This window comes from Rhipicephalus microplus, chromosome X (genome assembly GCF_043290135.1).
Source record: "Rhipicephalus microplus isolate Deutch F79 chromosome X, USDA_Rmic, whole genome shotgun sequence".
NCBI classification, from domain to species: domain Eukaryota; kingdom Metazoa; phylum Arthropoda; class Arachnida; order Ixodida; family Ixodidae; genus Rhipicephalus; species Rhipicephalus microplus.
In genome coordinates, this window is record NC_134710.1 from 211,512,244 (window position 1) to 211,530,088 (window position 17,845).

The window sequence follows — 17,845 nt, forward strand, 5'->3', positions numbered from 1 at the left end:
TAGTTATTTGCTCCTGCACTGCCCTTCCCAGCTACAATGAAACGAAATAGACCCAGAAAAGTGTTAATTGAATGGTGGGCACTTGACGCACACTAGACAACAAAACGAAAGACCACATACTGCGAATCGCGCGGGAAATGCATGCCTATGTTCAATCATTGGTACCTTTCTGCTATCTTGATATCATTTTTTTGCTTCTTGTTGTATATACAGGTCACCGACATCTTTGTTTTGGTATACTTAAATTTTTGTAGAAATTTGTTGTGCGTATAATTATAATTTTGAGGGCCCAAAACGGTGTTTTACCTGCCCGTCTTTGGTGCCTAAAACACACTTTTTTTAGCGCCTAAAAATCCGGCCTCTATATATAACGATAGAATGAAGTCGGGCCTTACTGTTGTACCATTTGTTGTAACAGCAAAAACTGTTTAATTAGGTTACTGGTAGTGACTCGTCATTTCACAGATGATAGCAGTCATTTTAGTACATGCACAGGCTTATCATTTCACAATGTTTGAAGTCAGAAACATCTTTCAGAGCATAAGAGCACATGATCGGCAGCTCCCAGTGGATGGTTGTGTCCAGCGAAAATCCCACTAACAATTACTCCATGAATACAATATCACTGTGACAATGTCATTTTCTGATGAAAACGTATAACCTGAACAGCTAAAAAACTTGCCCCCCCCCCCCCCCTCCTCTTGAAAAGATGCTTTTTTCAGTTTGTGCCTACAAATAAATGTCTATACATATACACTAGAATCTCGATGATACATACGAATTTGAAGGAAGCGTGTAAAATATTCGTGTCAGCTCGAATTCATATGAACTAAAACAACTTAAAGCTGATAAAAATGATGAACAAGAACTTAATTGACAACTACACCTTGCTGAAAAAAAGTCTGTGATGTAGCTTTCCTGTTTTCACAGTCTCTTAATTAAGTGCCGCAGTTTCCTCGCTCATGCTGCTGGCGCATTTCGTTTACAGTTGACATCAGAGCGAGCGAAAGCGGCCAAACTCATTGAAAATTCTCGCTTCCCCGTTTAAATAGCTGGACAACTGCGCCACCAAGTCGACAAAAAAAAAATAATGAGTCCTGGAGAATTCGCATTGGAGAATTCAAGCGAAAATGCCAGCGCAGTCGGAACACCACGTCCCTGCCCGCCGAAAATTTTTACATTCGTTCTGCCCCTCGTATAGACATTGGACTCTGCCCAGGCGGCGCTGCGAAAAACGCCCCAACCAGCGCCCCCCCCCCCGTTGCCACCCCGGCCATTATTGGGTAGTGCACAGAGAGCCGTCAGCAAGCGAACGTGCATAGGCTCTCCTCCTTCGTTGGTCTTGAGGCGCGGTTTCCTGAAAATTGAAAAACCTGGCAAGCTTCTTCCTTCATATACAAGCTCGCTTCATAAAAATACAAAGCTCATCAAAACGAAATGTGGGCGGAAAGCAAAATATGTTGAATTTATTTCAGCGCGCTGGACCTGGCAATTTAAGTGCAAGCGAGCATTCCATGACATCGAGTTCAAGGCAAGCACGAAACTAATTGCATACATGAAGAATCTATGGAATCAGTGGTACGAAGCTCGCTTTCTTTGGCGCGAATGGCTTTGGGGATTTTCACTTTGCAGTTGCATTCTTGCTTGCAGTTGCTTGCTGTGCATTGAAGTGTTTTATTAGGCATGGTCGAATGCTCTGTTGATGGTTGTCTTCCATGTGTGTATACTGCGAATGGGGATACATGCGTGTCCACTTTCTCAGTGTACAACGAAAGGCAATACCGATGCCTCCGAGATAGCTTCAGTAATGCCGGAGACCAACGGGGAAAAAAAAAGAAAAACTGTTTGTGGTCATGATCATTTTGCGATTTACCTATATGACGCACGTGTTTGCATTTCCTAGTTACGGCTGGCACTTAGAGCCTTCAAAGCCCTAGTGTGCGTAATGCTGTGTGGTGGCGATAACTTCAGATTATCGGTGGTCGCAGCGTGTACGATGTCTATCGCGGCCGGGCGTCGCCTGTTTACAGTTGCACCTCGCGGACCAAGACAGAGGGTCTGTTAAGCTTCATAGTCAAAGTTAACACGGTTCTCAGTCAAGACTACTCAAAACAATAACAGGAGACCTATATTATCAAGTTCAAATTAAGCGTGTACGAATTAATGAGATTCGACTGTATATTTTTTTGTTCCACTGCATCTGGGCAAATGTATGGGTGGTAAGACCCGTCACAGCGGTAGTCCCTTCGACCCAGGCAATTTTCTTTTGCCTAAATAAACTGAATGAATGAATGAATGAATGAACGAAAAGTGTAAACAAAAGTGCTATTGTTTTGAAAGGGCTTAAAGTGACCAAAGAAACAACAGAGCTTGGGTTTGCCCACTGCTTCCACATTATACGCCTGAACTGTACTAAACGCCAAACGCCTGAACTGTACTAAGCTGAATTTTTGTCTACGTGATTTCATAACACACAGATTTTGGGAGATTTCCCTGTCAACTGCACGTACGACTACAATAAATGGTAAAAATTCGGGAGCCTCCTGCAAAATTCAGAGGACTTGCTAAATATGTAATTCTGAAAAACACTTTAGATAATTCTTTGATCAATGCTCGAGCTGAAAGAATGAGGTAGTGCATGACTTACCTTTGTTTTCTTCAGAATCACCTTCACCATCCGACTGTTCTGAAGCACCATCACTCTCGTCCTGCTCATCCATTTTCTTTTCATCATCCTGAGCCAAGCAAATGAAGAAGAATGTTTCAACAAGTTTGTTTTGTCTAAAGGGCCAGTAAACAGGCTCCGGCTTTTATTTTTACACCCCACCCCACAAGCTCGGCAATTCGTAGATTGGACCACAGCAATCACGTTTTCTGAATATTACAACGCTGTGCGCCGCGCAGAGCCTCTGTTTCGAAAAACAATTCCCGCGCATCTTTCCTATGCCTGACCGACCCTTTTGTATGTGCAGTGACGTCAACTCGGCGATCGGCGACATGACGTAGCACGCAGCTCGCCAAAGCAGCTAGTCGATTGATCTAAATTAGGTGTGAGAAAACAGTAGTGAAGTCAACGTCAGTTCCTGTTCCCACCCACAGCTACGAAACTGCCCCTGGTTTCTTGGCACTGTGGTGAAAGAAGCAGCCTCGCAGTTGTCGCGTGCACGTGTACACTCCTCGCTCAACTACAGCGCCTGTGTGCGCGTACGAATGTACTTCGCCCTAGACATGAGCAACACGGGTAAAAAGCGTTGCTCTGTTGTTAGCTGCAAATCGAGCGACTGGGCAGTAGAGAAGCATCGGCACCGGGTGCCTCACGACAGGGCCCTGCGCGCTGCATGGCTAAAGCGAATCGGCCATCCAGCGATGTACGTCGGGGACCTGATCGTTTGTGGTCGACACTTTGCACCTGACGCTTACACGGTTGACCCGCGGCTGGTGCGGCAAGTGGTAAACAAACAACCATACTTCGCAGCAAGTGGAAGCGCGTTTTGACTGATCGAGTTCGTTGATGACGTCAATGGCTAACATGGTGTCACGTTGCCGAAGTGGGCAGAGTCACGACGATGGGCTACGCCTTCACCTTCATGAAAGAAAGAAGGAAGGCGAGGCCACGCGAAAATTTGAAACCAGCTTAGACCGATGTTCTAACCCCCTGCAACTTCCTTAATATAGCACGTATTCGCAAAATTCTTGCGGCAGCATGTTTGCAAAGAAAAACTGCACGTTTAATTTTTAAAAAAAATTTTTGGACCTCAGGGCTATCTACTGGCCTTTTAAAACGTCAAGCCGAGAAATGAAATTGTGCACCCGCATCAAATACTGTATACTTAAAGCATATGCATTGATTAGGGTACACTACAGTAGAACAATAAGTAGTCGTCGTATAGTAGTAAAATCTTTAGCACTAGATGCTACAGGGTGTCTACCAATTTAATTGTTCCGAATTCCCCTACTTTTACAGGTCTTTCAGAATGCACTTAAGCAAATTCTATGAGCAGTAAGTCTGTTGGGTAAACTTTGCGCACAGTAAACAACCGTTCGAGCGGAGGGGCCTGGGAATCATTCACTCCATGGATATGCTCACATTCATTGGCTAAGCGAGTGAATTTCCGATGAGTTTGGTTGTTTTCAGTCCCTTAGATGTCAAGTGTGAATGCACCGTGCCAGCATCATGAGTTAGAAAACCGCGGCACTTTATTTAGAGACGGTGAAGGCAGGAAAGGTCAAAAGAACATCATGGTTTTTTTTCAGCAAGAACTAGTTGCCAATAAATTTATTGTTCATCTTCATATTGAGGCAGATGATACGTGAGCCGGAGCGTGCGCCACAGCCGATCCAACGCATCCCAACGTACTCTGAAGTACTCAGACAACCCGCGGAGCACACTAATGCAGCAGTTACGATGGCCTCTCCTTGCCCACAAACGGTACGCAGCGCACCTTGTCCACTGGAATCGATGGCTACCTACCTGCCACGAGCCCGTGGTGTAGCTCGCTACGTGGATCAAAGGCCCCGGAAAAGTGACATCTGGCGTGACCATGAGCGCAGGCCTTTGTGTTTCCATTGTGGGGAAGCAGGTCACCTGTATAGGTTCTGCCCTTACCGACAGGCAGGATTAAGGGGCTTTCCGTTGTACGCACCATGCCCTCGAAACGGTGAATGGCCAACGGAGATCGAAGAGTACTTGTCCGCGCGCCAGAGCCTACTCACTCCACGCCAGCATCAGCCAAGATCGCCGTCGCCCAGGCGTTACCGATCACCCAGCCCACGTGCTTCTTCCGCACGGTCTGGGCACCGTTCTACAAGCCCACACCAGGAAAACTGAAGCAAGCGACCTGTGGAGGTGAGGCCGCTGATAACGACAGTTGCGAAGATCCTCCATTACAGTTTCAAGGTGACGATGCCATGTTTACAGAGGATAAGCGCAGCAGTGCGAAGATTACTTCAGATTTGCGGTTGAAAATAGATGGATATGAGCTAAATGCTTTAGTTGACACCGGCGCTGATTATTCGGTAATGAGTCACAAATTGGCAAAGAAACTGAAAAAGGTTGTGACAAAATGATGTGGGGCACAGATACGCACGACAGGTGGCCACACTATTACCCCGCTCGGCAGATGCACCTCAAGGCTCGAAATAAGAGGCTTTACTTACGTTGCCGACTTCATCGTGCTGCCGGAATGTTCAAGGGAGCTTATACTAGGAATGGATTTTCTGCAAGCCAATGGAGCCATAAATAATCTGCGCAGATCCAGTGTAACGTTTTCGACCGAACAAGCTATGTCGGTGGATGACGTGATCCAGCCTTCCAGCGGTCCATGGGCGTCTCTCGTAGTGCTTGTTAAAAAGAAAGATAACAGCCTTCGATTCTGCATCGACTATCGGAAACTGAACAGCGTAATGAAACGGGATGTATACCCTCTGTCGCGTATCGATGATACACTTGATCGACTACGGAGTGCGAAATACTTCTCCTCCCTTGATCTCAAGAGCGGATATTGGCAAATTGAGGTGGATGAGCGCGACCGTGAAAAGACGGCATTCATAACCCCAGACGGCCTCTACGAATTTAAAGCGCTTTCATTCGGCCTGTGCACAGCGCCAGCTACGTTTCAGAGAATGATGGACGCTGTCCTCGCGGGACTGAAATAGCAGTCCTGCTTGGTGTACTTGGATGACGTTGTCGTATTTTCCGCTACATTCGACCAACATCTAGAGCGACTCCGCACAGTATTAGAAGCCATCCGTTCAGCAGACTTGACCAGCAAGCCAGAAAAATGCCACTTCGCTTTTGAAGAGCTTCGATTCCTCGGACACGTCGTCAGCTCCGACAGCGTTCGGCCAGAACCCGAAAAGACAGCTGCCATCGCGAAGTTCCCGACGCCCAAAGACAAGAAGTCAGTAAGTCGCTTCCTGGGTTTATGCGCGTACTATCGGCGATTTGTGGAACATTTTTCGAACATTGCTGAACCACTTACTAATCTGACAAAAGACGAGGTGCCCTTTATGTGGGAAAGTGGACAACAGGAAGCATTTGATGAGTTAAGAACACGCCTGCAAGCCTCTCCAATCCTCCCCCACTTCGATGATACTGCCGAAACTGAAGTTCACACTGATGTGAGTAACGTCGGCCTCGGAGCCATTCTAGTCCAGCGGCAAAACGGCCAAGAAAAAGTGCTAGCGTATGCCAGCCGCAAGCTTTCGAAAGCTGAGACAAATTACTCTGCAACCGAAAAAGAATGTCTCGCGGTCATTTGGGCCATAAGTAAATTTCGGCCGTACCTCTACGGTAGACCATTCCGAGCAGTCAGTGACCACCATTGCCCGTGTTGGCTGGCGAATCTTAAGGATCCCTCTGGCCGACTAGCAAGATGGAGCCTTAGGCTACAAGAGTACGATGTTACTGTGGTATACAAATCTGGGGAAAAGCACAGCGATGCCGACTGCCTGTCACGCACACCAGTGGAGACGAGTGAGCCGGAGGAAGAAGACTTCCCGTTTCCAGGCGTTGTCCAGGCATCAGAAATCGCTCAACAACAACAAAATGACCCCGATTTGCTGCCGCTTATACAGCGTCTCCAAAGACTCAATGTTAAAGTCCCGCGCACTTTATCCAGAAGGCTCCCTTCGTTCTGTCTTCGGGAAAAGGTCCTTTACAAGAGGAACTTCAAGCCTCATGGTGACAAGTTTTTACTCGTTGTACCTGCACCTTTATGAAACGAGATTCTGCACGCATGTCATGATGAGCCAACATCTGGACACATGGGTGTCAGCAGTACATTCGCCAGAATTCACCTAAAATACTACTGGCCAAAACTGTTATCATCAGTTCAGCGGTATGTGAAAACTTGCCGTGAGTGTCAAAGACGCAAAACTCCATCCGTGAAACCTGCAGGCCTCCTCCAGCCAATAGAACCACCGCATGCCCCATTCCAACAAGTCGGTATGTATCTCCTAGGCCCGTTTCCGACATCGACTGCACACAAGAAGTGGATAGTCGTAGCCACGGACTATCTCACTCGCTACGCTGAGGCTGACTCGCTGTACACTGCAACAGCTCTTGAAGTTGCCAAGTTCTTCATCAACATAGTCCTCAGACATGGTGCACCCAGCGTGGTAATTACAGATCGTGGCCCAGCTTTTACTGCAGACCTAATGAAATGTCTGATGCGAATGACCCATACAGACCAGTGAAGAACTACAGCATACCATCCTCAAACAAATGGCCTAACGGAGCGCTTGAACAGAACTCTGACTGATATGCTTTCAATGTATATCGACGTCGAACATAAACTGTGGGATGAAATATTGCTTTACATCACGTTCGCATATAATACAGCCGTTCAAGAAACAACGCGAGTGACACCATTTGAACTTGTATTCGGCCGAAGAGTCACCACTCCACTGGATGCCATGTTACCACTGAATGATGAAAGCAGCAATCCACCTGGCCTAGACGACTTCCTGCAAAGAGCCGAGGAAGCACGACAGATGGCGAGATACAAAATACGCTGCCAACAGCGTATCGACTTTTATCGGTACAATCAGCGTCGTACCGAAGCGCATTTTCAACCAGGTGACAAAGTATGGATATGGACCCCAGTGCGTCGCCGTGGACTTTCTGAAAAACTTTTTAGCCGCTACTTTGGGCCTTACGAAGTACTCCATCGTGTAAGCGATGTAACTTACCAAGTCAGATCCGCTATACACGGGAGCTCAAAACGCCGCAACCCTACAGAGGTTGTACATGTAGTCCGGATGAAGCCGTACTATGAAAGATCACCGGAAGACCAGTGACGCCTACCACGAATCTATTCATTGCCTGACGCATCGGGACGATGCGTATGAGGAGGGGGACTATGCCGCGACATAGTGCCTGCATTCAAACAACGCACCCATCACCACGCGCACGGGGACATACATGCGCGCCGTCTAGTGTTGCGCAGAGACGATGGTGATCGCACGAGAACCCAACTGGCCCCTGCTGATGTGCGCCACGCGCTGGGGACTCTTCTTGAAGAAGTAGAAGAAGAAGACATCTTGGTGTTCTGCTGTAACGTGCTACGACCATAGTCCCTTTGAGTTGTGGGCACAGGTTCGCCCTTTAATAAATACGTTTTATTATACCCCGAGTCCTTCGTTACAATATCAGCTTTAACTTGTTTTTGATTCATGTGTATTCCAGATGATACGAATATTTTGCGTGCTCCCTTCGAATTCATATCATCGAGTTCCTACTGTAATCAACATCGACTTAATATCTGCCTTTAGTGTCCCTTTAACTGTGATGAAACTGGCAGTCAAGAAAATAAAAAAAAGCCAGGGGCAATACAACCTCAATAACCGCTGGTCATTAAGGGTAACAGACCGGATTCCCAGAGAAGGCAAGCGGGTTAGGGAGAGACAGAAAGTTAGCTGGGTAGATGAGATTAAGGAGTTTGCGCGTATAAAGTGGCAGCAGCAAGCACAGGACCGAGTTGACTGGCGGAACATGGGAGAGGCTTTTGTCCTGCAGTGGACGCAGCCAGGCTGAAGATGATTCCAAAATGCAGCGGCGAATGCTGATTGATAATAAAGACTCGAATGTTCTTAAAAGCCCACTTAAACTCCGTTTGTTTTGAGAATTCACTTGCAGCAGAAAAGCTCCCACAAAAAAAAAAAAAAAGGGCCTACAAGTAGGCTGTGGGTACGTTGCTCACATGAAAGGTTTTTCTTGAATATGCACTAGCTATATACACACAAACATGCATATATCCTTTGAAGGCCCTGTCAATGTCCATGTTGACTGTCCTAGAGGGATGTCAAACGAACGTGCAAATTTGTCACTTTTGTACATCTGCAGTGTATATTCGTGGACATTTGATGGATGTACAGAATATCTGAAATGTACGTCTCGTCGTATGCATACCGGATATCCGTGGTTACTTGGGCAGCATAAGTCACAAATATACACACTACAACCGAAACGGCCTTCTTCAGAGGCTCTGAAGCGCAAAACACTAGCGCAAAACGTGTTGAGCATGCAGTCTCGAATGTCCAAAAATAGAGGCATGCGATGTGGTGTGCATTCAGAATTCCAAAAATTAACATCGAAATACCCCCGTTGCCAGTGAAAGGAATGCTCATAAGAAAGAACAAAAAGCGCCATCGCGGAAATTTGCCGATTATGTTTCAAGTCACCTACATTATGCGCATAATCATGACAGACATTTTGCGTGCTACACGGTATCAATCGTTTGATTTAGTGGGCTTTCACTCCACATTTAAGACATTGCAATCGAATAGGAAACTACGATTTGAGTCTTACTAATTTACCCAAGCCCCCTTTCCTTCATTTAGAGCTACCGAAAAGAGTTAAACTGATTCCGTACAAAACCACAACTTTGATCACCCTGCAACCGCCATCGAAAAGCACCAACAGTGATTAAGCCTAGCCTACGGTTCGGCATGCTGTCGTGGAAAGCTTCTATAACACAACACGAAGATTGGGCGTCGAAAAAGGTCGCATTCAAGCACTTATCTAGGAGTAGCGCGCGTCATACGATGTTAAGGTTCTCGGTCGGGGAATCATTGGCAACAAATGTCTGCCAAGCTTGTGCAAGTCTGCGTAGTGACAGCATGAACAGCAAAAGTGAAATCTTGTGGCAGAAAGTTGAAAAGCTTTTAAATTTGCCGATAAGCTAGCAAACACGATAACAACGACACTTTTCTTGACAGGCAACTCAATGTGCACTTGGCTAGGACGCGACCGCTTATTCCACGTGGAGCGTGCACGGTCGGTTAGCGGCCGAAGCCATGCCTGTGCAAAGGCGACACCTAGGCAGGTGCCCTTCCTGCTCACTCAGCGAGCCTGTGGAGCTGGTGCAGCAATGCCGCGGTCTTTTCTCTTTTTTACTGCAGTTCCTTGCAACCGTGCAAATACGGTACAGAACTACTCATCACGGCAAATTCGGGGTGAGCCTATTATGGGCGGAAATTAAAAATTTGGTTTCTCACGACCAAACTGGGGGTGCCTCTATTATGCCAGTAAATACGATAAGTATAGCTTCAGGCTGCAAAAACGTATTATTCTGCTGTCTGTAATAGTTTCTGATATATTGCAGGAATTGTCATGCAGGGTGTACAAAATTGCCATTTTCAGAAAATCAAGAAAACAAACAATTCCAGCATTTTTAACCATAACTTATGTACATAGAATTACATAGTCATTACCATAAACATGGATACTAGAAAGCCTAAAGTGTGCAACGCTGTAAGCTGATCGAAAGTTGAACAAGTACTTCTCGAATTACAGCACAATTAGATTCATTACATGTAAACAAAAAAAAATAATACTAAAATGAAAAACTTGGAGCTGCACATTGAAAATTGGCTCTCAGCATTGTTTTTTGTGCACATTTAGCTACATCGTGCAAAATTATTTACAGCTCTAGCTGTCCTAGGTCGACTTTTACAGAACAAGTAAACAAGCAAAGTGGTCAAAATCTGTGTTTAAAAAAAAATACCGTTAAAACTTTATTTTGCCGTTTCGAGTGAAATATATCATGGCACACATACTTTTAGTCAGTTAATATGCACCGGGCATGTAATCAGACTGATTGTTTGCACGGGCGTTTTGTTTTTTAAAGTCCTGCATCAATTTGTCGACATGGGCTCGCCTGCCGACAAGGCCGCTTATCTGTTCGGTGATGGTATTGACGCCGATGTGCGACGAATGTGCACGCCTCATCCGTAATCCGCCGAATGACACGGCAATGTTTTCCGGCTTGTCTAGAATGAGCTACACATAAAAATGTCACAAACTGAACTTGTGCACTCACTCATAATTTCGAGGCTACGGGAGTGCCGATCGTGTTAGTTTTTTTTTTTTTTACGTAAGACTGCCGCACTTTCGAGTGGAGAGCGCAACATGGTTACGAACACATGGTTAAAAGCCGTCTACCTGTTGCATGTACAGTATGGTCCACTCTTGGAGGGAACACGGCAACGCGTGGCTGGCAGCCCGCGTGGCGCAAACTGGCGGCGAGATTCGTTAACGCAGCGCATGCGCATAGATGCGAAAGAGTGGGGCTCGCCACCTTTCGTCTGCTATTTGCCGCTCCGGCGCTTGCTGTGCGTTGGATACCCCGTTCGTATTTTTGTGGTATTTCGCTTCATGTCTCCGCCACTCTCCCTGCCCCTCCCCGGGTAATCAGCGTACAGAAAAAAAAGTGCCGTTTGGATATTGTTGTGCTTTCTCGGCAGCTTTGTCGCGATTTCATTTGATGGCCACAGCAGCAGATTTAAATTACAGGCGAAATGCAAAAAAAAACCCCATGTGCCTATAGTATTGAGAAGCATGTTAAGGAAACACCATTTTGAGAATACTTCAATGTACCCCACTACGGCATGACACCGAATTCTATAATTGTTGTGGATTGCAATACTCAGCAAATGTTAGTTCTAACTCTCATTAAATTTCGTTTTCTTCGTTGAAGCAAGAACGCCAGAATCTCTTTATTTTGAATATGCAATAGCATTCACTTTTACGAAAATAATTACAATTCACTAATACGCGCGCTGAAAAATTGTGTACGTAGAGCACAATGCAGTAAACAAATAAAAGTTATTTCGTGAAACTTAGAGAGGTTGAGTTTAGGCTAGATCTGTAGCCTCAAAACATTTGAATAATGAAAAAGTAATGAAATACATCTCAGTCCTGTGAAACACACAATAAAATGCAAATCTGTGTAAGCGAAATAGGACTACGCATGACAGAACTTTGCAATGAAAAAAAAAAAATTACATTCATAATGCTGATGATTACGCTGGTAATGAGGAAGTGGCCATTTTGCGATGGCAGTGACAGCACACTGGCTGTATTCTTTGGTGTACAGCTTGACTATTCGAAGTCTTTTGGCCTCAGGTACTCAAGCCATGCTGCTTCTAAGAACTAGCTCCGTCGAAATTGTGATCAGCGAGTAAATATGCCCCAGCTGTGGAATTTCGTGAAAGCGATAACGAAGCTCATCACTCGCGTAGCCTAATGTTTGTGCTCACCAAAAATGTAATCCTGAGCTTTTCAAAAGCCGTTCGAACCAGCCAGGCGGTTTTGATAATAGGCATCGAAATCGATGGTCAATGAAGCGAACACAGGAAGCTTGTTGCTAACACGCGCCGAGCGTAGGGGGAAAGTAGCAGACGACATGAGCAAGTACCGCCCTTGCGATTCTGCGCGCATGCTCCACATTTACAAATCTCGCCAGCAGTTGGCGCCCCGTGGACCGCCGGCTGCGTGCTCGCGTGTTCCCCCTAACAGTGGACCGTACTGTGTATGGCATGGACGGCGAGCACAATCACCGCGAACAAATTAATTTTCTGTTGTTCGTACGCGCACAGCATACTCTATTGTAACAACCTGTCACTCAGTTCAGCACAGGTGAGGTTGTTTCGTCAGGCGAGGGAGGGGTGGGTGGGGACCGTGTTTAGCGATAAGACTGTGCTGTCGTTTCATCGCTGCAAAGATTTATATCTCTCGTAGCTTCACTTTTGTTTTTTAACTTGCACCGGTGACTCGGCGATCGCCGTTGACCGTCGCGAGTTTGTTATCTTCGTTGTCCTATGCTATAGCGGGGCTCTTTCTAAAGTTCACAGCGAATGAACGAACGCCCCATCCGATTCAGGAATTGGTGTGAACTTCTTTACTGCAGCAGGCAGTGGACAGCACCATGACAAAATGGCGCATGCCTGTGCACGTCACAATGGTGAAGCAGACGCCGGAACTGTCACTTGGCCAATCGGACACCTAGGTTTTGTCACGTGCCCCAAGCAGCCAATAGAATCACGTGCTGCTGCTTTTCGATGGAGCATTTTCGTGAAAAACCAATAAGCAAGGCGAGCCAGCAGTGGTGGGAAATTGAAGATGAAGAACGACCCTTTTAACAAGACCAAGATGACTACGATAGCTTGTGTGTAACGGCAACGGTTCAGCGCAGAAAAAGCGCGATTTTAGCATCTATTTGCGCTCACATTCATCTCACAGGGGTGTTATAAATTAATCTTGTGCCAGAAATATTGACGCTAGAAAGAAGCTTCTCAGATAAATGCAAAATAGGTACAGCTTCCGAGACTGTCAGCTTCAAAAAGACAATTTTTTCACGATTTTCGGCCTTCTAAGACCTGTGTCTCCCCTTAAACCACGTTCTGCACAGGTTAGAAAAAGGTCAAGAAATTTTCGAAGCACAACGTCCCCCCTCACCCCTTTTTTTTTTCCACAAAGGGGTTAGGTTTAGGTCATAACTTCTAGGCTCACTTGACCAGATAAAGTAAAAACGGCTCCTGCTCGCTGGCCCGGCTACGGCACCGGATATCTATTGCTTGTGCCGTTGCTATGGCAACGAACGTAGTCGCTGGCGATGCCGGCGTACATAGTGTGTCGAGTTTGTACGCTTCCAGCTTTAGCCTGAACATGCCACAGCAACGTTTGCTAACTAGGAAATTCATAGTTCCCATGAAGTGTTGCTGGCTATGGCAATGCATCTTTGCCTTGAAGTTGCGTTGTCCTGCCAATAGATATCCGCTGTGGTCAGCGAGCGGACCAATGGGAGCACAGCATTGTTACTTCATTTGGTGAATCGCACTTCGAGAGTCTTGGCCTAATGAATATCCATCTTACACCGTGGTTTAGGGATAGGGTCCGCATTCCTAAATCCCTAGATTGATTGATCACACAAACTAAAAGTGGCCAATGTGGCCTGCATTTCTCGCTGAAATTAGTGCAGCTAAAAAAATTTTAAGGCTGGTCGATCATTTTGGCACAGCGTGGAGCCATTTTAACAAATTTCATCGTTTTTGGGCAGCTTGGCGCACAAATGAGAAATTGTATCAAATTGGCACAATTGGCACAGATGTTGCACCCCTGGATATGCTGTAATCTGTAGAAGCAACAGTAATGCACAGTCCTTTTTTTTACGCTTCTGCTCATGCGTACACTGTCGTTGCAGAGGACAGAGCAACTTTCTAAGCTCTTGTAAACGGTAAGAATTAATTCTGAGACGGTCACACGAACTGCTGTCATTGTCCAGGACAATGTCATTGCTCGTGTTCTGATCTCATAAAAGAGACCAGAACACGAGTCACGTGCGGTGCCATAGTTGTCCGCCGCTGCAGTTTTCGTAACTAGTATTGAAGAAAAAAAAAAAAACTCGGTAAATAAGAAACACTAATGACACAATGGGAATCAAACCCAGGTTCGCTACGTGCCAGCCCAGTATTCTACCACTGAGCCACACCAGTGCCTGGAACTCATTTTTAAACTGGCCTTAGGCAGGCTTGATATTGGAAAAGGAATCGCGTTATTACGAGTAATAAAGCATTTTAGAACATGAAAAGACTAGCCAGGCGTCACACAATGCGAATTGTGTAACAAGTGGGTCGTCCAATGCTTCTACCTATTAAAAAACTTGTTCTTGATCACCTATTAACTGTGGCGTGTACCCCCTTCAGGCATAGTTGTTCGTCTTCGTCAGCCACTGTATAAAAAATTGCACAAAAGTTCTAAGAGGTGTGTAGCGGACACCAAGCTTCTCCAAAGAATGACGAAGGATAGTATAGTGAATGCTGGCCTACTGCACAAAAATTATGATTATTTATGGTGCAGTGGGTACCCAACAGCTTGTTGCAGCTGTTACCCAAAGAGTGTTTAGAAAAAGCTCTGAAAGGCCGCTCTTCTAGCTTTTGCTGGAACTGCACTGTGCGCTGCATGCAGGCCTGATGTTTTTTTGAGAAATTCCATGACTATTTCCACACAATTTCAGATGTTTCCAAATTCCCCGACCGACTTTTTCAAGTTTTCCAGGTTGGTAGACACCCTGCGCTGAATATTGGAGTACATATCACCATGTTTTGTGCTGAGTGTTTTGTGAATCCTTGGCATGCCAATATGTAGTGATGCTTGACTTAGAATTAAGAGGCAAGCATAATTCGGGGATCATGCAAAGACTCCAGCCATCGTCATTTTTCTGACTCTCAATGCTAGACTTTTTGTGGATCTGCACACTATGTCAAAGTAAGTTGTGACACTTCACTGTGAACTCAGTGGACATTGAAAAAATTACACAGGGATGATCGAGCTTAAGATGTGCAAATCAGTGACATTGGAGCGTAATGTTACCCTAGTAGCCATGACTGAATCTTAGCTTCTCTTGACAAGTGAAACTAGTATACCCTTTGAGTTTGATATATGCAGGTTGAATTGCCGAATAACCAAGTTAAAATATTTGATTATTTTCAGTTAAAGTTTAAGGGATGCTTAATAATGTAAAAAAAAAGAATGCACAGACCACCAATAATCGGCATAGGTTTAATGTGACAAGTTTAGTAAAACCACAGCGTACTATGTGATGCCAAACAGGCAAGAAAGAGTGTTCCACATTCATTGTCATGACAAGAGGTGGCACTTACTGATGCTCCCATGTTTAAATGCACATACAGTTAAACCTGGCTATAATGAAATCGATAAATTCCTGAAAAACTTTGTTATGAAGAGGATTTCATTATATAAAAGTTTGGTATGAAAATTCGAAAAAAAAAACAACGCTTAAGTAAGCAAAAGGGTAACAGACAGCAGAGCTCACCCAAAACATTTATTTCGCAGTAAAAAACTGCGTGATTTTGCTTTGTTGTTTGTTCATGATGGCGGCACCAGCGACTGTTCATATGACATCAATGAACACAATGCTGCTGCTGCTTCGTCATCGTTCACCGAGCCCCCAGCGTGATGCAAAATATTGATGGCGTCCAGCACCTCTTTCGCGGAGGGCATTGCGTGTGCCAAAATGTCCACCCAAGGTGCGTTGTCGTCGCTGCGGTTTCGGACAGTTTTTCCAGAGCCTCATTCGTCATCTCCTCAGCTGTGACAGCACAGCTGCCTGCTTATAAAAAATCAAATATTTGCACATCGTCTGGAGCTCCTCCATTAGAGCGAAGCGATTCAAGCTTCGGCGAGATTGGGCGGGCATGAAGGCACCTCTTCTCCGAGATAGATTTCCTCAGCATGAACCTGTTTTGTTATGCGGCCTTGTGGAAGCAGTTTGCCGCGATTTCAGCACTGGCTTCTCGCCAGGTTGCCTCAAGGATTTCAACTGCTTGAACAATGTCGACTTTCGTATCTCCCAGCAGACGAATGTTCAGGAGCAGTCTTTGGATGAGTCGGTGACGGTACGAGCACTTGACACTGTTGGTAATTTCTTTATCCAGGGGCTGGATGAGTGATGTGCAGCTCACTCGTAAAGACGGTTCGCTGGTTGGAGAGCTCAAGTCCATCGATGTGGTATGCACAACAATTGTCCATAAATAAACAAATCTTGCGTCCTTCCCTTTCTATGTCATTGTGGAATTCAGTAAGCCACTCACTAAATATATTGCATGTAATCTAAGCTTTCGTGTTTACACATACTTCATGGGCATCCTGTGGGTTTCTTTGAAGCATCTAGGTCGGGCGCTTTTGCTGATGACGAGTGACTTAGAGTTTCTTAAAATTAACTAGAGGAGACTGGCGCTGCGATCGTTCAGCGACCATGGGAATGATGGGTAGTACACATATTTGCCTGGGTCTTCGTACTTGCGGGCGGCAAATCGTACTTGCGGCTTCGTTTATTGCTGGTTACAGTTTCGTTTTGAAGAAAAAATTGAACCCTTTTGAACTTCATGACCCGGTTCGAAATGGTAAGCCTAAAAGAATAAGGTGGTGAAGGTGAAACGCTGAACATTTGCTGATTTTTTTTTTTTTCGTGAAAAAAAAGCTCCAAGCCACACGAACACACACAGAGCCAGTAGCAGGCCAGAAGTACGAAAATTAGACAAATACGTGTACTACCCATCATTCCCATCCTTGCTGAAGTGCGTGCGTTGCAGCTCCCATAGACACTAGCGCCAAAGTTCCCTCTAGTGTATATTAGGAAACTCTATGATGAACGAGACTCGCTTATCACTTTCGTCTGAATTCACGCACAGTAAAATAGTCAGGCGACGTTTGCTCTGTTTATTGACGTGATAGACGTCTCCTTTAAGTGTTGAGGTACGGTTTAGAAGCAACTCGTAGAAAAACACTGAATCGTCAGCGTTGTACACATTTGACGCTTCGTAGCGCTCCAATATACCTGGCAGTTTGTGTTGAATCCACGAGTAGGTGCCATCTGTATTTGTGGAGGAGGACTTGCCATTAATCACTTTGCCGACGATCCCTTACCTTTGTTTAAAACCTTAGAGCCACCTCTTACTGCCTTTTAAATCATCGCAGCCCAGGATGCAAGCATAATCCCTTGCTTTTTGCTGCAGAAAAGCGCCGCTGATGGGTATGTTTCATGCCCGCATGTCCATAAACTATGTGAATACAGCTTTGTCGACGAATGTTGACTTCAACTTCTAGCCGTCTGAGCCACGCTCCACAGCATTGTATATCACATCTTTCGCGTTTAAAATTGTGGACAGAGGACTAGCTGGGTTGTCAAATTTAACGGCTACATTTTTTTGGCCTCCAAAAATCACATCCAAGATGGCTATTTTGTCTTCAAGGTCTAATACCTTGCGTTTCTTCATTGTCGAAGCACTCACCCTGAAATGTCACACTAGGTACTGGATCCGTGTCATTGTGCACAAGCTTGAGGCATATGAAGCAAACAGCGAGCAACACGATGGCGACGTTGAAAGAAAACCAACAAAGAAAGATAACTAAGACAAGGCACATGGCACAACACGGAGAATGTGGAAAACTACATCGGTGCCGAGCTGATGCAGCTCCCCCCACCTAGTGTCAGGTTAGTGAAGTGAAACACAGAGACTTGAGCAGCAACGAAAAAGTGGT

General features: G+C 45.5%; 1 protein-coding gene across 2 annotated transcripts in view; it reads right to left on the reverse strand.

Moving 5' to 3' along the window:
- Positions 1–17,845, reverse strand: part of LOC119187710 (cell division cycle and apoptosis regulator protein 1) — a 274,460-nt gene that overhangs the window by 45,527 nt on the left and 211,088 nt on the right. For both annotated transcript variants that reach the window (XM_037435792.2, XM_037435791.2), the window contains one exon: positions 2,648–2,735. In XM_037435792.2, the coding sequence (XP_037291689.1) occupies positions 2,648–2,735 (88 nt within the window). The remainder of the gene's footprint in view (positions 1–2,647; positions 2,736–17,845) is intronic.